Source organism: Poecile atricapillus, chromosome 1 (assembly GCF_030490865.1).
Source record: "Poecile atricapillus isolate bPoeAtr1 chromosome 1, bPoeAtr1.hap1, whole genome shotgun sequence".
Taxonomy (NCBI): domain Eukaryota; kingdom Metazoa; phylum Chordata; class Aves; order Passeriformes; family Paridae; genus Poecile; species Poecile atricapillus.
Genome location: NC_081249.1, coordinates 48,795,791 through 48,819,105, shown reverse-complemented (window position 1 = coordinate 48,819,105; position 23,315 = coordinate 48,795,791). Strand labels below are relative to the sequence as shown.

The following is a 23,315-nucleotide window of genomic DNA, read 5'->3' as shown; positions in this document are numbered from 1 at the left end:
CTGAGGTACTTGAAATACAGATTCTGCTTCTTTGGAAGCTTGGCTCCCTGAGGTTCTCTTACTGGATAGGAGCAACAGTGGTGGTTCCTGGTAAGTATCTAGCACCAGTCTTCAGGTTCTTACAGGAACTCTGGGTTTTCGAGAGACTCGTGTAAATCTCTCCAGGCTGCTGAGTAGTGGGAGCCCACGTTTCCTGCTCCTTGAGCCAGTGTCCCAATACCAGCACTAATCAGGGAGTAGCGGGGAATATCTTCATATTTTCCTCTGTCAGTCTTTTCAGGCATGTTAGACACAAAGCCATTCCCAGATGTATATCTGACTACAAGAATAGTTTTCAGACTCTGAATTGCTTTTTTACAGGGACCAAAAGTGAAAGTTAAATACCTGTCTTTGGGAGGGAGATATTAGTTATGCCTCACTGAGGTGACACCTCTTAGCTGGCATAGGCATTCTTATGCCTATGAAAGAGAGGTAAAGAGAGGGTTTTGAATTCCCTTTTAGTACTCCCGATTTTGTCCTGTGATCAGCTAAATGCTTCTGGTTTCCATGTAGGTCTCTGTATTTTACTCCCATGAGAGATATTTTTCTTTTAAGTGTGACTGCTGTGCAACCACACATAGGCAGAATACACCAGGGAAGTGGTTTGGGTTTTCTACTCTAACAAAATTGCGTTGTCAGGAAATTATTTGCTGTACTGTGGAATGGCAGTATTGTGAATGTTCCTCCAATGCTGGCTTGAAAGAAGATTTTGTTCAGGCTATGTAATTAGAACCCATGTTTAAATGCCTACATGTATGCAATATAATTTGTTTTAAGCTTAAGCTTAAAAAGTATTTTTGACTTTGCCTGGAGGCCTATACAAAATTTAAGCTAATTGAGTGGATAAATAAGCCTGATAATGCCTCATATAATTTAGCATGTTCAGTCAGTAGTACAACACTGATAAATATGGTTTTATTGTTTTCTGTCTTGATAACAAAAAAATATTGTTTGTTTGCGTTGCATATAGTGAAAGTAAGTTCTTGTTCTGACAAACTGAGTTTCATAATGGAGTTATGAAAATAGGAAGGTGTTTAAAATGTGCATGTACTTTGTTTGGTTTCTTGGAAACCCTTACAGCCTTGGCTAATACGACCACAGAATCACAGAATGGGTCAAACTGGAAAGGACCACAGTGAGTCATCTGGTCCAATGTCCATGCTCAGGCAGGCTCATCCTGTAACACATTGCAAAGGGTTGTGTCCATATGGCTTTCAAATAACTCCAGTGAGGGAGACTCCACAGCTTCTCTGGGCAACCTGTTCCAGTGCTTGGTCATCCACATGTCCTAGATATATCACATATGATGTTTTAGGTGTATCTGATTCCTCAAGTATTCCTCAAGTAGAGGACCTGTGCTTGAGCTGTCCCTGTTAACACCTATGTAACCTCTCATAACTAAAACAACATAATGAGGATCTCTACCTGTTAATACCTTGTATTCCAGATGATGAACATTCCTATTAATTTAAATAGCAAATTTTGTCATCCCTTTCAAAAACATGCTTCTGTATATGTTCAGGATTTTTTTTTTTTTTTTTTTACCTTATGTAGCTTAAATGAAGAATTAGTTTTAGGAAGGGAATTGCTTTAAAGATGGTACAGAATCATGTGGTTTTGCAGGGTGTATGGTTTCTTTTGAGTGCTGCAGTTCTTTGGATGTTTACTTGTTCAAGCTTTCATGTGAAATTTTGCAACAGTTCTTATTAATACTGATTATTCACAGGAGTCAGTATGGTGAATATTTTTATTTTTTAATTAGCTACTCATATTTTCTTATATGAGTTACTATTTTCATCTATTTTAGCATTTTGGTATCTCCAGGGATGTTATAAAAATAAGGTTAATTAATTTTAAACCTTCAGTTCTGTTAATAAATATTTTAAAGGTATGAACAGTTTCACTTGTTATTGATTTTATTTTTTAGTGGAAAGATTTTCAAACTAACATAGTCAATTTGAAAGTTCTTTTTCTAATGTATTAGAGTAGGTACTGTGTAACACAGTGCATTATCAGCAGTCTAGTTACTTAGAATCTGGGACAATTTATGCTTATTTTATTAAAATATTTGTCCCACCACTTTAATGCTTAAAAAAGTCAAATGGAAAGCATTTACCTCTTTGATGTCAGTAAAAGAGTTGGATTTTTTGGCTTCTTTTCTCTTGATTTGTTGTTTTAGATGCCCCTGCTTTCCTTTTCATGGTTGAATCTCTTCCTTCAGTGCATCTTCAGTATAAGTTACCCAGAGCAGGATTAGTTATGTTTCTATTCAACTGCAAAGATGAGAAACTTTCTTTGTTTTTAAAAGGTACCTGATCATCTTGCTTCATCTGCAGGTAACTGGCATTGGCGCTTTAAGAAGAAGCTACAAATACTGTAAAATTCAGAGCTGGGATTTTAAACTTAAAATAAAGGTCTTAACAACATTGTCTCATCCATGCATAGTAGATTGGTGCTTATCATGCTAACCAGGACAGTCTCATACTCAATTTAGAGCAAAATATCTGTTCTAAAATGACTATCCATTGCAGTTTTGGGATTTTACAAATTTTACATGAATTTACATATTTGCCTACATGTCTGTAGCACTCACTTCCTACGTACCATCTTATGGTTTTGGCATTAGCACAAGACCTCAGTAAGTGTAATTTTGCTGTCTTTGTTAGTACAGTACAGTGCTCAATATGTACATTGATATTTCCATTTGAAGTCTAATGAAAGCCATTTTCTATATTTGATCCTAAACAATGGATTTACTCATATGCCTAAAAAGTATGTGTCATTTTCTGATGCTTTAACTAAAAAGTTTTATTTTAGGCATGGTGGCAGAAGACTGTAGAATTTGGAATATTTAACCTGATATTTATAGATATATTTACCAATACCTCTAGGGATATTGGTATCCCTAGAGATTTAGTATATATAGAGGTTAGTGTAGATAGAGCTTCTTGGCCTCATCCATCTACCTTTCCCTGAGAACACATGCTATTTGAAAGAGGAGTTTGAAATCTGGTTGGCCATAAATACTAATTATATTCTTGGTGCGGGTTCTTGCTTTCAGAATCATGATAACTGTTGCCTTGTGCTCAGTGGGCCAGCTCACAGCAGTTATTGTAGAGGGTAATGAATGATGTTTATTTATGCTGTGTGCCTGACCACATCTGGAGGTGAGAACATGCTGGCAACTAATTGGCCTGGCAAATGATCAGGCTGCTACAAAGCAGTAGCTTGTGCTAGGCAGGAAAATGAAATCTCAGGGAACTGTCATCCCTTGCTCTTATTGATGGTTCCTGGTGGGAATGACAGACATTAGCTGTGGATGTGATACTGACATCTACTATTACTGTATGGATTCTTTCAGTGAATGCCTCAGATCAATTTGCTGTTATTAATACCTTGTGAATTAATCTCATCCTGAGGGACTCATGTTAATTGCAAGCTTGTAGAGTTATGTTCATCTGTGCTTGCTCTCTTTTTTTGTCCTAGGACACTTGAATGCTTCATTTTAGAACTGATCACGTTAGTGAATGTTGAGGACAAACAATCCAGCCGGGAAGTCTGTGTTTTGTGGCTTGGCATCAAGCAATTTCCTTAAAGTGGTGCTGATGCTGCCTTTAAAGATCTCAGAAGTTTGGGTTTCTTTGAGCTTGCAGGAACTAGAATCACCAAAAAGGAGAGAATTGCAATAACTCTTCAATGAGGGGATAGCCAAGAACACAGTTTAAATTTTTATATATTACTAATGTGTACTTACCTACCTTCCTCAGAGCCTGTGCCCTGCAGGTAATCCCTGTCCCCAGCAGACTGCTTTGTGCCTGTGCTGGAACCAGGCAGTTGTCTTCGCACCAAGCTTAATAGCACTTGTGGGAACAGTTGAAAAGGCTCTTACTCTTTACAAACATTTAAGTAGGTCAAAGCAAAAACAATAGGAAGAGAAATAGAAGGAGAAATGGGAGTTTGGATTGGTGACAAACTGATTACTCAGTAATAAAGGTTGTGAGGATGCGACTGACAGCCCACCAAGACATCCTTCCCATGGCTACTTGATGTTTGCAAGAAGAAGGAATAAAGTTCATATGTTCTGCTAAATAATTTTGGTGGTAGGGAGGTTTGAAAACAGAAAAATTGAGTATTATTTGAATGGGTGTTAGTGTGTAAAATGACCAGATGAGGAAGTCCAAGTAACACAGCAGGTTGTGGTATTAAATAGCCATGCGATGGAGAATGGCTTTTGAGGGCTTTTGGGCCCTTCTGGTTTTGAAAACCATTTTGTGACATCTGACACTGCAAAGAGCACCTGCTAAGCATTGAGGTTATGCCATTGATTCCAAAGCTAGGTATAAGTATGTTCCTGGCTCCCTGTACATAACATCTATGAGTAGAAAATAGATTCTATTAAAAAAAAAATCAATCCCATCATATGCTTTTCATCTTTCCTTGTATAAGTTCTCTGAAATTTATCCTTTAAAATTTTCCTTTTTCTTAAAACAATTTTATTACTAATATTTGTTTATTTTTGGAAGAGCATGTGAATTTTGTTTATGTTACTTGTTCAAGGTGTGTAAAAATAGGCAAAATTAATTAATTGTATTAATAAGTATTAATTATAATTAATAAGTATTAATACTTTTACCAGGTGAGTAAGAAAATGTAAATTAATAAGTGAAATAACCCTTTAGCTTTATTTTTGCCTACTCTGAGTGCTTTGTGATACTGCTTAAAAGACCAGATGCCTTGCAAGCTTTTTGTAAACAATGTGTAGAAAAAGGGATGCCTTGTTCTGTTATTCCAGAAACAGTGAAAAAGTAAATTGCTTATGCAATCAGGAATTTGATGGTATAAAAAGAGAGGAGAAAATATGGTAGCTTAAAAGCTCGATATGGGATTATACTTGTTTTAGCACTTGATGGTTAAGCATCTTTTACTGCTCTGTCTCTGAACTCCCATAACTGATAATTTAGCTGCTAATTCAATTGTGTGATGATTAATTGCCATGAACAATTCCTTGAAGAGCACTACAAATTACATTTTCATTTCTCTGCTAACTGCAGCAGTTAGCAGTTTAATTCCTCTGTTATTTGTGTGTTGGTCACCCAGTGAAGTATGTGATGAATATATACCAAATAGGTGTATATGTAAAATATAGGCAACAGATGTATTTGCTAGAAAATCTTTTAGAGCTCACTTTTATGTGCAGAAGACTGTACTCATCCTCTGATTTGCTGCTGAATTTTCACCTTAATTTTCCTCTTGTAATAAGTTAAAAAAAATCGATGAACAGATTGAGATGATTTTTCTCTCTGAATGTACTTTTCTATTAATAACTGTAAATCTTGTTTTTTTCCCCCCTCCTCCCTCACATTCCTAACAGCTAGCCGATGGCGGAACCTCTTCTCTACACCTGTCTCCTTGGCTTTTCCCTATAGTCCTGTTGCAAGGCTCACCCCATATACCAATGGCTGTAATAGTCCCAGCTTCTCTAAAACTTCCAGTAAAGCAATACTAACACCTGAACGGACAGGTAATGCTTATCTTTTTATTGATTTATGGTGCTTACAAAAGTGCTTGATTGAATCTAATCCTGCTAGCATTTAACAGCAATACTCTTTCTGGATGCTTGTATATGAACTCATTTCAGAAGGAGATTTTTGTTTTGTTTTTTTTTGTTTTTTTAATGGCCTAAAATTTGGCTGTTAACTAAAAGTCCTAAGCAGCATATTATGGGAAAGTGATGCTAGTAAATACCACTAATGATGTACCCAGTGGTACAGCTGTGACTGTGTCAGCTTAAACAGTCCTCAGCTTTGTTCCTCATTTCTGCCCCACGGTGCCCCTTCCTTGTGTCCAGAGATACATATGATATGATATGATATGATATGTACAGCTGTGTAATGAAATTGCAGTGAGAATTTATAATAAGCTGGCAGAATCATGCCTTTTTTCAAGGTGGTATTGTTGCTAATGTTCAAGATTTATTTTGTTTCCACTGATCTTCAGGGAACACCCAAGTTCTAGGGAAATTGAAAACTTTCTGTGGACTGTAAATTGCAAGGATTTGTGTTTTTCTTCTTCACTGCAGATACCAGGATTTAGTTTGTATGTGTGACTTCTCTTAAACTGCTGCGGCAGTGGAGAAAATAATCTTTTGCGGGAGAGGCATTAACATTTTATTGCTGGCAGGAGCAGGCATGGGCTGAGGATGATCAGTGTCATACCAGTCTGTGTGCAGTGTTTCTTACAATGCATGAAATCACTGCAGAAAGCCTGTTTTAAGGGTTATGGGCACTGTGGGTGAGAGCCAGCTCCAGACAGAGCACCTGCTGTAGCATGTGAGTGAAATGTCTTTCCTATTCAATGGGATGAAGCCTAGTTCCTAAATGAACTCAGGCTATTTGAGATAGCCTCAGGTATGTCTAGCTTCCCTATGCTGCTCCAAAAGAGCACAGCTGTTACTACCTCTGCAGAAACTCAGAGACTGCTGTAACTTGCACATTTAAAAAAGCAAACACATTTACTCCATACAACCCTTCCAAAGCAATCCCCTGCCTGTCCTTTTCTTTTGGAGATATTATTAGAAAATAGCTGAATTTAGGATGAATTTTATGTGGCTGCTTTCAGCAGTGCTAGAGGATGCAAACACACCTGTGATAGAAGTGCACAGCTGGTGAGCCGTAGTCACAGCAGTTCTTTCCCTGGTCTCTGGTGGTCCAGAGGATATTAGAAAATGAATTACTATTTTGGTTGATGAGATTTTTCTTTAAAGTTGGACAACAACTAGCTCATGCAACTAATTGCAAATTAGTTTATATTTTACTATTGCATGCGGGGAAAAAGTAGAATCCAGAGCCTTTTGAAAAGGTAGCTCTGAAGGAAGCAACACTTTCTTTTTTTATAATGTTCAGCCTTAATTGTTGCTGTGATCAATATGATAGAGAGTTTTAAAAAAGAATAGTAAAATTTAGATAAATGGCTTGGATGCAGCATTTGAGTACTGAGCAGAAGTCAGTGACACATATCCATTTGTTTTTCAAAACAGAGTAGGGAGAACCACAGTCCCATAAGAGAGATGCAAATGCAGATGTTGGTTAGACTACACCAATCTGAGCTGTGTCAGAACAGTATTGGGTAAATTATTCATTGTCTGGGCTTTGCAATGCTGTTTTGGGAACAAGCTGGGGAAGTCATGATCCATTCCTACACTTACTGCTTCTCATGAATATCATCAGACGTATTTGTAGCCTAAAGTGTATGTTTTCTTACATAGGGTACATTTCTAGGAGTTCCCCTTTGAGTCCACAGTCATCAATAGACAGTGAACTGAGCACTTCGGAGCTGGAAGATGATTCCATCTCCATGGGATACAAGCTGCAGGACCTCACTGATGTTCAGATCATGGCTCGTCTACAGGAGGAGAGTAGGTGGCACTTTTTTGGTTTTCATAACAGTGTGAGGAAGATTTCTGCTAACAGTTAAAACTGTTCCAGTCTGATCCAAGTCAAGAAGATACTTCTTTTAAATGGTGTTGTCTCCTGAGTGGCAGGTGGAAATATTCTTCACCTGCATGGAGATGGTGTGAACATTTTTGGGTCCAGGTTAATCTGAACTGATATTTGATCTTTAAAAATTTGATGTTTATATTTTTCTGAATATTAGTTAATTTTATTTCTGGAGAGGAAAGATGCTAAAGCATTTTTCTCATGCATGCATTTCATGAGAAAGGAGAAAATAAGCAGCTCTCTCAGCTTTCTTTGCCTCCAATTTTCTCAAATATTCAGATGAGTTTCGAAATTAAATCCCCCTTAAATACTGAATTGAAGCCTTTAAATTTAATATCTTGGTTTAAAACTAATAATTATGCACAAATCTGAGCCTCGAGTCTTCTTTGACATAGATTATAGTTTGGTGTAATAGTAACTTTTGTAAAATGAAGTAAAGGGCATTTGACTAGGAGGTCACTGAGACAGTAAGTGGAGTATTTCTCCTGCATCCTGTTAGTGTCAAGTGAGATATCAAGGAAGGAGTGATGAGATTAAAAGCAAGAGAAATTCACAGATGGGGCCTGAAAAATGCCAAGTAATAAGTGATTATATAAAACAAAAATAATAAAATGGGAAGAAGATATTAGAGCTGTGATCTGGGTGAAGCCACCAGACTGAGCAGGCAGAGCGATCACCTGTCAACAGGAGAACTTGCTGAGTGTCTGGTGGCATGCATCATGTTCAGCAGAAAAATTAACAAGCTTTCTAATTTTAAAAAGAAAAAAAGTTATGACTGTCAAAGATACAAAGGCTTGCATTGCTTAAATGACAGCTGTGCTCATCTCCTTCAGAGTGAGGTTTAAAAAATACTTCAGGTACTTAGCTCTTCAAGGAATCAGGGCATTGGCAGACTGGAAAGAAAAATGCTGATTTTTCTTCAAATCTGTGTCAGGTGCAGTTGATTGTATCTCATCCTTGTAGTAGCAGCTGGTGGAGAACGTTTAAGCACGTGACAGTTGTTGACCACTTAATCCCGTGGAAAGTGGCAGTTCTATACGTGCACGCAGGCACACTCTCTTCACAGCCACAAATAGAAACTCCCACTTGAGAAGGGGGAGAGGAAGCATATTAAGAAGTTCCCATTGTGAAGCAAAGACATCTGTTAAAAATTAGGGCTTCTTGTAAGTCTAGCGTGGTTGTTATCTGCAGCTACTGTCAGACTTACTCGGCTCATGGAAGTGCAGTATTTTTTCTTCAGTTGCTGTGCCTCTGGAGAAAGCGGGGATGTGAACGTTTCCCTCTCACTTGACCTGGAGCAAAGAGGCTCTTACAGGGAAGTTCTTATAGTGAGAATATACTTATCTTATAGTTTTCAAAACCTGAAATTCTGAAAAGAGGATGGTAGGATTGTGTAAAACACAGTTGTGTTACCACTAAGCCTTGTCCATGAGACTGGATGCTATCAGGAGCTAATGCTTCAGGGAGGTTGGAGAGACAGAAGATTTAGATGGGTTGTAAGTTTAACAAATGTCATTGTAAACATTTTTGTTGCATGAATACGAAAGTTCAGTAGCAATAGCTTGGAAACCTAATGTGAGTGTAATTCCTCTAGTTATGAGTATTGAGAAGTTAAAAACTTAGTACTCGTATAGTCTTTATTGGCAGAGAAATAGGTGCCTCCTGAGAGTAGCTCCTCTTAAGAAAGGCATCTAAGACATCTTCTGGAGATTCCTATATTCTTTTTTAATATTTTATTTAAAAATATTTTGAAGGAAAGAATTCAGGCTTAGATGCCTGAAAGGTAGATCAGATGCCTGAAAGATAGATCAGATGAGTCCTACATCAGACCTTCAGCCTGATTACATTTTAAATTCAATTCTTGCTGTAAAATTCTGTCTACTTACCTGTGTAGTTTTCAAGATTGAAGTGCATATTAAGAGTTAATCATTTAGCAGAAGCTGAATCATCCTCCTCTTGGAATTTACAGGCCTTAGGCAAGATTATGCTTCAACTTCAGCATCTGTGTCAAGGCACACTTCCAGTGTTTCTCTGCATGCGGGAAAAAAAGGGACATGCAGTGACCAGGAATATGATCGCTATAGTCTTGAGGATGAGGAAGAGTTTGACCACCTTCCACCTCCGCAGCCACGTCTGACTCGCTGCTCCCCCTTCCAAAGAGGGATTCCTCACTCACAGACTTTCTCCAGTATCCGGGACTGCAGGAGGAGCCCTACTTCCCCGCAATTCCCTACAAATACTTATCAGCAGCCCTTCTACTCTCCTCAAGCCCAAACTCCAGAGCAGCAACCAAATAGGATTAATGGAGGTGGGTTGCATGCTTTTCTGAGAAGTGGTCTTTTCTCTGCCAAGTGCTGGTGCCATTTTAAAGATGAATTGCACATAAATTGTGACAAATAATTTAAGCCAGTGTAAATGATTAAGGGATGTTATTATTAAGCAGTTTTCTACAAAATGTAATCTATGACCTGGTCATGAAAGTTGTTGCTTTAGCCTGTTTTAAAATGCTGCAAAGATGACCACAAGTGAAGAAACAAAAAGTAAAGAAGAGCAGGCTTTAAAGATTTAGCAGGCTAATAGTTAATTAGAAGAACTCTGGGGCTTTCAAGTTTGATGTACACATGTTCATTGTGGATGCAGTAAAATACAGATCTGGGTTTTCAGATTTTAATTTTCTTTCTTATTCCTGAGTTTGCTGTTAATGCAGCTGTGCTGTGATGAGTGCTTATGGCACCTTGCTTCTGTTCCAGATCTGATAGGGCTGATCATTAATATAGCTGGAGTTAATGTCACTCCCAAGCTGTCCTGAGATACTGCTGCTTTTTTTGTACTGCATTTGAGATATATTCCATAATCTGGAAGATTTGTCTCTCAGTGCTTACTCATTTAAGTTGCCCTCCATTGTTGCTGTTAACTTCTTTTCTTTCTGTATCATAAGTTTTCTTCTTTCTGCTGCATTTTACTTTCCTATACCTTCAGTCTTTCCCCCAGGTTAATTCGTTAATTCTAAATAGTCCATTTCCAGTCAGAGTCTTGTTTGTACCATTACAGGTTACAGCTCACCCTTGGGCAAGAAAGGAAATCTGTTGTTCAAAACAACATAGTTGCTATTTATGGTCCTTCAGGTATGCATATTGCTTTTCTGACAAACAAGACATGACAGGTTGGTGCCCAAACCACTTAGTGGAAGTTACATTCTACTTACATAGAGGTAAGCCATGGCAGGGAAGTATAATTGACAAGTGGCAATATAGAAGGAGAGGTGATGTTAACACAGGGTAGAGCAGCGTGGGTGTCTGTTGGTACAGCATTTGTGCCATATTAATTTTAATGTTATTTCTCTTGTCAGGGAGGTGCAAGAGTACGACAGCATTGCTGGGCTTGCAGAAATGTTAGGACTTAGAAAGGAAGGCTTTGAGGCATTTTTGTTCAGGAATAAGAGAATGATGTGTTTCTGCCATGTTTTAATGTGGCCCCCAACTGTGTTTTGAATTATTTTTTTCGTGTTCCATATCAGTGGAACTGAAGTATTGGATTTCCTGCATGGAAAGGCATGGAAACCTTTAAGGCACTAAAAAGATTAGGCTCCTAATTTGTTAACTACAGAGTGTATACGTGTAAAAGATCACCGGTTTTATCACCTGATTGACTTTTTTCTCAAGAACTTTGAGGTGTTGGATAATGTGTTTGGCATAACCCAGAAGTTGGGCATGTGACTTCAGTTACCTGTTTACAGGAATGACAAACTGCTAAAACAGTCAGTACCACTGTCTTTAGAAGGGAGTTATCTCCTCAGTTTCTACACCTTCAGCCTCTAACGCATGCAGCTCTGATCCACGTAAGGGCAAATATTGATGGTGATGAGATTTAGATTCCGAAAGAACATTTTACTTTGACTGTGTTCTTTTGGCAGACAAGGAGATAAAGAGTCAAGTGTTCACTGAGCTGAATATGTCTGTGTAGTATTATCAGTATCTTATCAGCATCTTATCAGTACTTACCGTCTTGGCAACAATTTCATTGTCTCTCAAGAGTGCCTACACCTTGAAATGGAGATAGACTGCAAAACAAGAATTTTATGAAGCTCTCTGTGACGGATGATGTGTTCCACACCCTTAGTTTACCAGGGCAATTGAGAAGGAAGGGTGTGGAAGATGGAAAAACTGAACCTTTAGTTTCTGCCGCCAGTATATGTGAAAAACATGATCCATAATTAATAATTAAGTCACACATGCCACATGCTGTACTGCTCTTGGCCATTCCTACAGTCTTCTGAAATCTTTATTCCTTTGACTTCCCCCAAAGAGATCACTTACATTCTTGTATGCACACTCAAGGGTCTGGCCTCTGCTTCATCTGGGCGTTCACAGAGCTTTTCATAAAAGAATGAGAAGAAAATTACTGTTGAATTTTGATGCTCAGTCTGGGGTAAAACCTCAGTATTTAGCTTTGACACAATATTTTCCCTAAACTAGTCTATATATTTAGCTTAATTACAATTTTTTGCCTTTAGGCAAATAGTTTCAGGGATGCTGCCCTACTTGCTTTTGATGATGTTTGTCTGACATGGTCCTCTAGTTGAGGTACTTAACTGCCTGCATGTGAAAAATACGGTGAAGATGTGATAAACCTATAATATAGTATAATACTGGTTGCATGATGAGAAGCACATACATTTAAACGCTGAGATGTGGATGCCCACCTCTGTATGAAGGGCCTAATTCAGCTGCCTGGGTAGAGCTACATGAGGTACTTGGATGCACCCTGGCTTCACCATCACCCTGTGTCAATGCTACTTAGACTCCATAAGCAACCCAAGATCTGTGGGATGCCATGAGGTACCTTCACATAGGCTCTGACTTGTGCACCAGGTGTCTGATAGCTTACTATTGCCAAAGGTCTGTTTGTTCTTCATCCCCAGGGTTGCATTTTAATGATGACAATAGATAAAACCAGATAAATAGTTTGCAGTTTCTGGTGATCTTCTGTCTTTTTGGGGGGTGAGAATAGTCTCTCACCAGATTTTTTCCAGCTGTGTTTGAAGCTGTATTTTTGAGCTCGTACATTGTTCTTGTCAATGAATTGTAGCAAAGCACTGCCCCTGCTGTAATATTGACACTGTTCCCTGTTTTAAATTGCTGTACATCTCTTTGAAGATAAAATTACATACTTCTGGACCACACCACACCATGTAACCCCCACTCTCAGGTCCAGGTTCTTTATCTTGCCTTATCCCTGTGAATGGTGTTGGTCACATTTACTCCCAGTCCCCAATAGCTTGATGTACTGGAAGGCTCCTGGTAAACACTAGCATAAAGTGGCAGGTGTGTGCCAATCTTAATATGTTTAGATGTGAAATATCTTGCAAGATGTTTAAAGTGTATGCAGGGCCACTTACAGCATGAGTTGTGGGTGTACTTGTTAACTTTTTAAACAGAATTTTCACAGCCACTATCTGTAGAGTCTGTATGTTATCTTCACTTTTCTAATAGGTTTTATTGCCAGTTCTGGCAAGAATATAGTAATAGATAAGATTTGTGTGAAATCTGTTTGGTTTTGTTTTCCTTGTTTAATTACACCCTCTTCCTAAATCAGCTGAATTTTCTGTAATGTTGAATTACATCAGAAAAAATCCATTTGTAAACCTTTTAAGGTAATTCTGATTTTCACGGATTTTGTAATTGGTTGGTGGGTCAGAAATAGATAATTTAAAGAAAATATGAGAGAGACAGGATGTGAATAGCTTTTAAGTATCTATTATAATTAGCTGAAGTGAGTTTGTCTAGTTAGTGTGTGTTTTATACTTTAATAAAGCTTTTAATATGTTTGCAGTGGAAAGATTTATGCTTACGTCTCTCCCCTTAGTTTAATTTGAAGAAGTTACGGATTAGCAACTTAAAATGTTGCTAACTATTAATATCAAGAATCCTTTATATAAAATCATTTTCATATAAGAAATACCATTGAAAGTCTGTTTTCTGCTTTATATTGTCCATAAATTCACATTATTTTTGTTACTTTGATGCAAAAGTAACTACTTTCACTTCAACTTTTAAAAAAATACATTTTATTTTTGTTTAGTAATTTTATTAATTTATAATAGCTGTTATAATTTTTTGTCCTCTATACTTCTGATTTTCTGAATCCAGAAGTAATGGTTAACTATAGTGCTGTAAAATCATCCAGAGTAATCAAAATCTAGGTTAGAACAGATACTGGACATGGGATTGATCTTGTGTTCAGGCCCACTTTCCATCTCTGAGATCAGCTTGCTCACAACCTGTATCCTGGCACCTTTTATTTTATGTGCATTTTAAAGTGTCCATTTTTATAATGCATGAAAATTGGAAACTTTGTACTTTGGGCAAGTTATTCCAGGTAAAGACGGAGTTTATTATAATACAGTAAGAAGGGGTGGATTAAAAAACACATGGTTTATGGAGTAGCAATGCATTCAGTCTGGTTAATCCTAATGTATATTTTCCATTATCTTTTTACAGTGCTTTTTTAAGTTTTTAGCTTGGCATATACTTTCATAAACAGGCCACAGATACCATTTACCTGAAAAACTTTGCTTTTATTTTCCAGAAATTACTAGTTATGAGTAACTTTCTGGCCTACAGTTCAAAAATATTTTTGGACATTATTGGCAGTTGTCTAATTTTGAAAGCTGCAGTTGAGGTTTCTGTTTGTTGTTTGGGTTTTTAAGCAAACTCCAGGCAGAAATAGAAGAGCAGCAGTACAATGAGTTTAGATATGGGTTCAGCATAGACTTATGAAATATTGTCTGCTTATAACCTGTCTTGCTCAGTAAGAAAGAAAAAATTCTCCCTAGGAAATTGTTGCAGACTTCATTATAGAAAAGGAGTAAAATAATCTTACTTTGCTATCTTTGGATTATATTGCGAACAGTGATCAGTGGGAGAATTTATGGAAGGCTAATGGAAAAATCTTTAATTGGCTCTAACTATCTGTGGTGGGAGACATATGTATGTGGAGCCAGGATGAGATGAAGTAATAATTCTGAACAAAATGTGGGTATTTACATTATTGAGAATGGCATCACCCACTTAACTGAAGGGTTTGCTTTAATCTGTGTTGGTGTTCTTACACACTGTTGTCTCTGTTGTATCAGCTTGTGATTCCACAGACTATTAAAAAGACCCTGGTGTATTTGGAATGTCATAAATGTTATAACTGTGACAGATATCACACAGATACTCATCTCAAGTCTTCAGAGATGAGGAAGAGGAATTAATCCCATAAAGAGACTCCAAATAGAGTCTACAAGAGAAGTTGTAATAGAATCTACAAGTTTGTTAAGGATTTCAGAACACGCCCTGAATGTCTACATAATATGGAACATCATATTTAAAATCGAGAAGCACAGGTTTTTTCCTTATGGTTTTACCCCGACCTATTTGTGCATACAATATAGATAAGGCAGAATTAAATTTGCAGGATTTGTGTGAAGGACTTAAATATGTGTGAGAAACATCTATCATAGCTCAAACAATGATACAGATTCTCTGAGACACTAATAATTCTGATTCATTGTATCACACTTCTGTGTTTTTGGTGAGGTTTGTGAGTCCTTTCATTCAAATAAAACATTGACAACCCTTGCTGAGAATAACTGTGAAGGAATAAATGTGTTTTAAGAGACTTCACTATAGAGTCAATTTAAGCCCTCCGTGCAAGGAGAACCTCATGGGATGAGGCATTTTGGCAGATAGAAGATGATACTGACCAAGGACTGCTACAGAAGTCCCCATCTGGCAGCCCACCAAGAGTGCACCTCTTCTAGGGCAGCTTTGCTCCGAGGACAAGGTCTGTTTGCGTGCTACATGGAATTAATCTTCGGCCAGTGATAGTATTAGGTCAGGGAAGGGAAAAAAAAGAAGTAGTGGAACGGGGACGGCCACCAGCAGTGCGGGGAACAGAAGACAGAAAGCAGGTGCTGCCCGTTCTGGTGTCCTGCCAGAAAGAAGCTGGGCCACTGATCCCAAGCTGACTTCAGAGAAGAAATAGCATCAGGAGAAGAACTTCCTGGCAAAAACTCAGAACTGAAGCAGCTGGGTGAGAGGTGAACTGTTGTCTTCACTGTAATTTTGTGGAATGTTTGACAAAGAAGGGAGAATTCTTCTTGCCTTTTGACCTGTTTCTAGCAGTAGTGAATATGATCTGTGCTGTGGGATGGCCTTCTCATTTTCAGCTGAGGGCATAGGATCCTGTATTTCACAATTCCCAGCTTTTCTTGTGCTGTAAAAGCGATGGGCTAATGCAGCATGGATGCCACGTACATGGAGAAGCGTAAACATGCAGTAGGCAATTCTGCTGCAGATATGTGGAAGGGCAAGGTATGCTGCCTAAAGAAAGCTCATGAAATGACAAGCACATGTGTATATGCATGAATTATTCTTAGAAGGTGGTAAGAACCAGTAACAAATTAACTCCCCTTCCATGACCTATCCTTGAATTTTCTTCACAAACACAAATACCTCAACAATACAATGTGTGTAGGTCATGATGTTTTATCTCAAAGAAGGCTGGGAAAGGCGAAGATACACCTGTGATAGTTTACATGGCTGCATTCTACTTAGACGCCTTATTTTTTCCAGCGTACTGTGGTTCACAATAACAGCTGTGGATGCTGTTGGAGATACCAATTCCAGTCATTGACCGATGACCACCTTTCCAACTAGACCATGACACCAAGTGCCACATCCAGTCATTTCTTGAGCAGGTGTAGGTCCTTTGAAGTCCCCTATTGGTGTTACTATCCACATCCTCCAACAAAACAAACACGAGGCAACTGATGATTTTTTTAGGTGTGCCTCTGAACCAGATTAGTGCAGAAAAGGTAGCAAATTCCAGTGTTCATCACAAACAGGACTATTTGAGCGAATTCATTCTCAACTGAGAGTACATCTCTACTCCTTCTCTCTGTTAATTTTCTCATGAGTCTTTAGGAGAGCAAAGAGGTCTGGAAAGGAAAGCATCTTGGAAAAATGTTTTTGTTTTCTTCTCATATATTTCCAGCAAGTTCATATCTAGTCAAATATCAGTGGCCTGAAATAATATTAAAATCACGTAATTCCCACCTTCTGCTTCATGTATTAAGCTCATAAGAGCCATCGTTTCATTTACAAACAAAGCGTCTGTAAGACTATTTCCACTGTTCTTAGGAGTGAAGCAGGTGACAGAACAAACTTCAAGAAGGAGATGAAAGAGAATGCATCATCCAAGGAGATGAAAGCTTCAGAATGCCATCAAGGCGAACATTTCTGGGTTTTCCGCAAACACAAAACTGACCTGCTATTTTCATTGCTTTTCAGGGCCATTTATCTCAGCAGACACAAGGACCCATCAAAGAAGTAACACAGCTGCTTGACGGATGAGACTTTGCAGGTGCAGCAGGAATCTGCTGCCTGAGGACTGAATGAATCAGCAGCAGAGCAAACTGCTGGAACAAGAAGGGACTAATGAACAGGAGGCAAAAGATGTGGCCACCCAAGACATGGAGGAAATCCAAGCTACTTCTGTACCCATTTTTCTGCTATTGTAGCTGCACCCACTGGACAGTTCAAGGCACAGATAATTCACAGATAATTGGGGTGGCTGATGCAGTCCTGAGTGGAAGAGCATGTAGAGTCCAAAGAATTCTGCTATACAACATGATGCTTAAAAAGCTGTTTTATGCAGTGACGCTTTCCTTACTGATGCTCAAACCTTTTTTAGCCAAGTTCTGTAACGTTGAATTAGGATTTCAGGCCCTAGGACTTCAAAAGGGTAGGCTAGGATTCCAGAACTAATTGTAGCTACAGACATCCCGTATTCATTTTTTTTGCCACTCTTGCCCAAGGATTGCATCATAGGGTGACAGTTCCCTCTTCAGTTTCTAAAATATTCAAGAATTTTGCAAATATATACAAACAGTAGCTGTATGGGTGCTATTGTTTGCATCTGCAGGACAGTTTTGGAAGCCTGGTAACTGTTTTATCATTGTTACATCACTGATATTAATACTTAGTACCTGCCTTCACCACAGTGGTAGTCCCCTTGCTATTGTTCATTGCTGTACCATTGACAGTTTCCATCTGCCCCTGTCAGTAATTAATCACTGAAGCACAATTCTGACTTGTTTGGTGAAAGGTTGTCCATACAGTAGTTCTTTGTTAGGATTTGACTGTACCTTAGTTTCCAGAGATTCAAAGCATACATTTCCTTTTCCTGCTGGAGATACAACCTTTCTGTGACACAGGTTGCTGGAGTTACGTAGGCATCACATATTGAAGTTACTGTCAATGACTCCTCATAACTTGTATAGATAGAGCCGTACTGTCACGTTGTATTGCTTTTCACTTGTTAGCAGCTTTAAGGATTAGAGGAGCTAATGATGGTGCTAAATAGGTTGTATATTTATGTGGACTCACCAACAGAGATTTCTAAATAAATCCGCTGTTTCTGTAAACTGAGCTTGCCCTGTATGAGCCAGGAGGTCGACCCATGCCAGCATTCCAAGCAGTGTGCTGTGTTGTTCTATGCATAAAACCAAGACTTCAGTTTGGAAATGCCCTGCTCTCTGTGGGAAAGAGCAGCAGTAGCTTCTGTTACAAGATACCTCTGCTTTCTGTTGCAGTATAAGAACCTGCCAGCCATTGGAACCTATGTCAGGAACAGGAGCTGGTGACCTCTGTGCTTGCCATGCTGTCAGGGGGGACGTAGCCACCTCAGCAGGACACAGGACTTGTGCTTCTGAACCTGGCCAAGAGGAGAACCTTGCTGATGTTGTCAGTGACAATTTAATAAATGCCCATTTTTTTCCCACAGCAGTGCTTTGCTGAAGTCTGTCATGTCACAGGACCAGGTCCTTCAGTCTGTGCCTTTTTCCCAGTCCCTTCTGATTGAACATCTCCCTTCAGCCTGATGGCAGGAGAGACTGGAAGAGTTTTCCCTTAGATTACCTCCTGATGTTACGGTTAGGAAGCCACCTTGAGGTGTCAGGAAGGTTTCAGCTTCTCTCTTCAAATGAACTGGTGTGAGTGGGATTGCAGACATCTTCTGACCTCTTAGACAGCTAGCTGTTATACCTGCCTCAAAAATACTTGGGGCATTTGCAGCTTTCTTTTTGTGAAAAGCTCTGCAAAAAAGCCTACTCTGAAAATGCCTACCAAATCAGGTACCCAAGTGAGGTAGGAGGGAGAAACACCAGATTTGAAAATTTTTATGTCAACACAGGGCTCCAGCCAATTGAACAACATCAGGACTTGGCAGTTTTTGCATGTGGCTTCCTGCAGAAACTTAACATGCTAACAAGGTTAGGTTCTGAATGGAGTTATTTAGCATCTTACTGGCACCTGAAGGCAAGACTTCAGTCACTTGGGATGGATTTCTCACCTGTCTTTTGACATCCACAGAGTAAATAGCTGTGTCTCACTTCCAGTGCAGCTCTGCTATTGTATTCACTGCAAAGAAACAGGCGCATTTAGGGCATGTTTCACCTGACCTACTTTACACATCTATGTGAAACTCATCATTATTTATTGTTTAAATCCTTACAGTTCTGCAAATGTACTGCCTACTGGTGTCTGCAAAATAACTTGTGAATAATGATACTGTTACAGTAGTCGTAATGGTTCAATTTGAAAGCTGTCAATAACATATTCATATTCTTCTGGTAGAGCAAAACCTCTCTTTTTGTTTATTGTTTGAAATGGTTTGTTACAATTCTGATTTTCTACAGAAATGACGCAGAGGCTGCTTGTGTTTGTTGGAAATTCTGACCTGACTAATGGATATTGTCTTCTTTTGCTCCAGACAAGCTCCGCAGAAGCATGCCTAACCTCGCTCGGATGCCAAGCACCCCCACCATTAGCAGTCCTGCTGGCTTTGCGGGTTCTCCTGTCACTGTGAGGAATAGTCAGAGCTTTGACTCCAATTTGCATGGAGCTAGTAATGGGATTTCAAGGATGCAGTCGTGTAGTAAGTACCTGTGTTCTTTAGCTGAGCGCAAGGGATCAATAAAGGGGTAGAACACATGTCCTTGTCACTGATCTTTTGTCTAAGAAAAATTAAAAGCAAACTGTTCTTTTGCTCTAGATTGTAATATACCTCAGGATTTTCAAAATTTCTGTTTTGGAGAGAAAGTTCTGCCAGTGTTGTTATTGAAAGTTTCTTCCCTTTTTTTTTTCTTTGCCCATTTATCTTGTGCCAGCATTAAAGCTGAAATAATAGTAACAATAAAGAGTAATATTTTAGAAACACCAAAAATGCAATTAATTCATATGATATCACATTTTTAGTTTTGATACTACAATTGAGAACTATTTTCCTGGGTAATTTATGCAATACTGGTTGTATAGTACACTGTATAAACACTGTCTTAAAATCCATGACCTCTCTCCTACTGAAGTTGAGCCACTTTGTTCTGAGGAAATGCAGTAAACAGAGGGTTCTATTCTTGAGTATAATATAATTGTTGAATGGGGGAATTAAAGTAATTGGTATAATTTAGGTGACTTCTTGATGGGGGGATGAAGGGAGTATTGATGTAGTAGATGAATTATTAATGTAGAATCTGAGCAAGATAGGTCAAGATCCAAACCTGTCTTTTTTATCACGGTGGTTGAGGTTCTCGAGGGGAAATGGGAAAAGTGGATTTCACTGGACACAGGTAGAAACAAAGAGGAACAAACAAATTATTTGAGAAGAAGGGATTTAACTTGCGCTCTCCATTTCTTGTGAGATTTTGGAGGGAGAAGGTGGCAAAAACTTTTCCTGCTTTCTTTCAACTTTGAGCAGAAATTACAATGTCTTCAAAACAATTAAATTACTTCTTTTCTGGAAAATATTCTTGACTGATGGGTAATTTTGTTGTATTTTTTTCCTGTTTGAATATGAAAATGGAAGTATTTCAGGTTCCCACATGGATTTTCATGATCGTGTGTTGAGCATTTAATTTTGTTAATTATTTTAGGAATACATATTTATTTGTATGTTCATACTTGTGTGTGTGTGTGTAAAATTCCATTTTTCTGAAATATTTTTTTAAAAGGCCTTTATAGTAAGTGGCTGTGCTGGGGTATTTTAGGAGCTATGTTATGATAAGAGTTCCATAACAGTATATTGACAGTATAGTTTAATTGAATCACTCCCCTGCAGAGTTTTTCCTGTGTCCTTAAATGGTTTAAAGATGTCCTTTTTTCAAAGACTTGAAAAAGGATTGCTCTATATGTAGTGTCTTAATTTATATGCTTCAGGCTTTTGACAGTTTGCTTTTGGTACATGGACTAGGAAAGTGATGCCTGCCAAATGTACACCAGAGGGCAGGATTGGGTAGAAAAATCTATATATAAAGCTTCTGGAGCTCATAATGTTGATATAAAATGATAGTTTACATAACATCAGCTGTGGAATATGCTGTTATATTCAAGATTTTTTATAGGCTCTTTATTGTTTTTGTGCATAAAGCTTAAATTTCTGTGATGCTTCATAATGCTTTAATGCAGTGTTGCTCGAACAAGATGTGGTTGTTACAAGCCACCTCACAAAAACCTAATCACCTAACAGTGACTAATTTATACCTTCAGCAGTTTCTCCTGTTTAAAGCTCTAAGTGTGTTGGTGGATTTAGTGTGCTTATAATGGCTAATTTAATGTCTTTGAAGGGAGAAAGAAGGATGAATATGGACTGGGATTATTTTCAGGATAGGGGTGGAACAGGATATTTTAGTTCAGTGCAATGTTATAGTATTGGATTCAGGAGGTTTTTCAACAGTTTGTAATCAGCAAGTAAATTGTATAATAATGTGTTTATCCTTTTTCAGTTCTATTTAGAAATTAGCATTACTACCTGGTTTTATTTGTTGCATACTGACCTTGTTGCTTTGTTTTCTCTTCGCAGTTCCATCACCAGGACAGCTTCAGCACCGAGTTCACAGTGTGGGACATTTTCCAGTGTCTGTCAGACAGCCTCTCAAAGCTACTGCCTATGTAAGCCCAACTGTACAAGGGAGTAGTAATAGTAGCAGTATTCCAGTGTCCAGTAACTCGCAGCTGTATTCCAACACTGGGATCCCAATGCCAAACAAGACTGCTGGGCAAGGCATTGTAGGGCGCAGTGCTCTTCCAAGACCATCGCTGGCCGTCAATGGGAGTGGCATTCCCAGAAGTAAAATTGCACAGCCAGTTCGAAGGTGAGAGTTAAACTGGCCTCAGTCTCTGTGTGAATAGCTTAGGCTTAAATTGTGGAATGTTTTTACCTCCTGAATGTGGATCTATAAAACATATGCTTCTGTGTCCTGGTGCTGAGTCACTGAATTGGTGAAGATTGCTTGCCAGAAATAGTGATAGACAATGCATGCTGGTAGCCCCTAGTAAACTCTGGTAATGGATAGTGTGTAAACACGTGTAAGTAGGAATGGATTGCCACCTGTCAGTAAGAAGTCCAAACAAACGCAAACCTCATATCATTAACTGATGTGGCTTACCTTTTCCCAGACTTGTGCCTACTGCTATTTCAGTGTCACAGCATGAGCCAATCTTAGAGTGTTCACACAGAAAGAGCTGCATCCCTGCTGTTGTAAATGGCAATAGTGTGTAAAAATGCAAGTTGTACCATTGCAGTGTTGTGAAGGAAATGTCCTGGATTGTGCAGTCTTGGGTTGAACCAGCATCTTTTCAATTCCAGGTGGGAGACAACAGGCACGCGAGGAGTCCTGGAATATCACACAGTTGCAATAAGCTGTACTGTTAAGCAGATGCAAATTTTTGCATGCAAAAAAAAAAATGAGAAAGAGAAATTAATCTTCAAATTAATTATTTTTAGGTCAAGCAATATAATAGGCTTGATGGAAAAGATTTTGTTTTAATCACCTTATCTTAGCTGAGAGTTAAACTCTTAGCTCCATGTTCTGTAATTAATAGGAATTAAGTCTTTTCAAGGAAAAACTTCTCTCAACTTGTGTTAACTCCTCCAACTATTTCTTCTCATTGCACACATCCTCCTCTTGTGAGGGTCTGCTGTGTGACCACCTCATTTTCTGTTGGATGAACTGTCACTGTTTAGCTCTCATCATTTTTGTGCTTTTCACTACATACTGGCTAGATTCAGAATAAGTTCAATTGTTCACATTCTCTCTTTGGTTGAGTTACTTGGGGATTACACTGATGTGACTGACAACAGATTTTGACCAACTGTGGTGAAACTTTGATAAAGAGCCGTCAGGTTCCTTCTTTGATGAAGACTGTACCATGAGATTTCTATTATAATCTTCTTTACTCTCAGCTGGAAACTCTTTCAGTTAGACTTCTTTATAGTTGAGGGTTTTCTTTCCTTTTTTCTTTTTACTTCCCTCTACTTCATGTTCTTCTGGAGAGCTCTTAAATCTTTCATAGCAACATGTGAGGAAGCCTTTCTGGGTCATGAAGACCAGTCCCTTGCTATTTTGTAACTTCTCATACAACAGACAATATTAAAGAAAAACAAAATTAAGAGGTTTCAGTGGGAGAGTGAGACACTGTACTCTCAATGCTGTTTTTATTAGAAGCTGGTTCAAATCAGTAACAAAGCTATTTATAGTCCAGGAAGTCTGGGCTCCTGTCTCCATTCCTGCAAATGTGCCTTAGCTGCATCCCGTGTTTCCATAGAGCCAAAGCAGTGACTGTTGAAGATGGATGGTCTTTGCACTGCGGGAATGCAGAGTTCATAGGACTCAAAATGCACAGGTAGACTGGAGCTCAACCTGCAGTTCTTTAACACCCTCGTTCAATTTTATTG

The 23,315-nt window shown here is 38.6% G+C and overlaps 1 protein-coding gene across 5 annotated transcripts in view; it reads left to right on the top strand.

The window, feature by feature from the left end:
- The window catches only part of SLAIN1 (SLAIN motif family member 1), a 51,033-nt gene that overhangs the window by 24,242 nt on the left and 3,476 nt on the right, over positions 1-23,315 (top strand). The window contains exons 3-8 of one of the 5 annotated variants that reach the window (XM_058848368.1): positions 5,411-5,560; positions 7,304-7,453; positions 9,505-9,843; positions 19,356-19,520; positions 21,441-21,732; positions 23,186-23,263. In XM_058848368.1, the coding sequence (XP_058704351.1) occupies positions 5,411-5,560; positions 7,304-7,453; positions 9,505-9,843; positions 19,356-19,520; positions 21,441-21,732; positions 23,186-23,263 (1,174 nt within the window). The remainder of the gene's footprint in view (positions 1-5,410; positions 5,561-7,303; positions 7,454-9,504; positions 9,844-19,355; positions 19,521-21,440; positions 21,733-23,185; positions 23,264-23,315) is intronic. The other 4 variants (XM_058848359.1, XM_058848373.1, XM_058848350.1 and 1 more) reach the window with 4 other exon arrangements.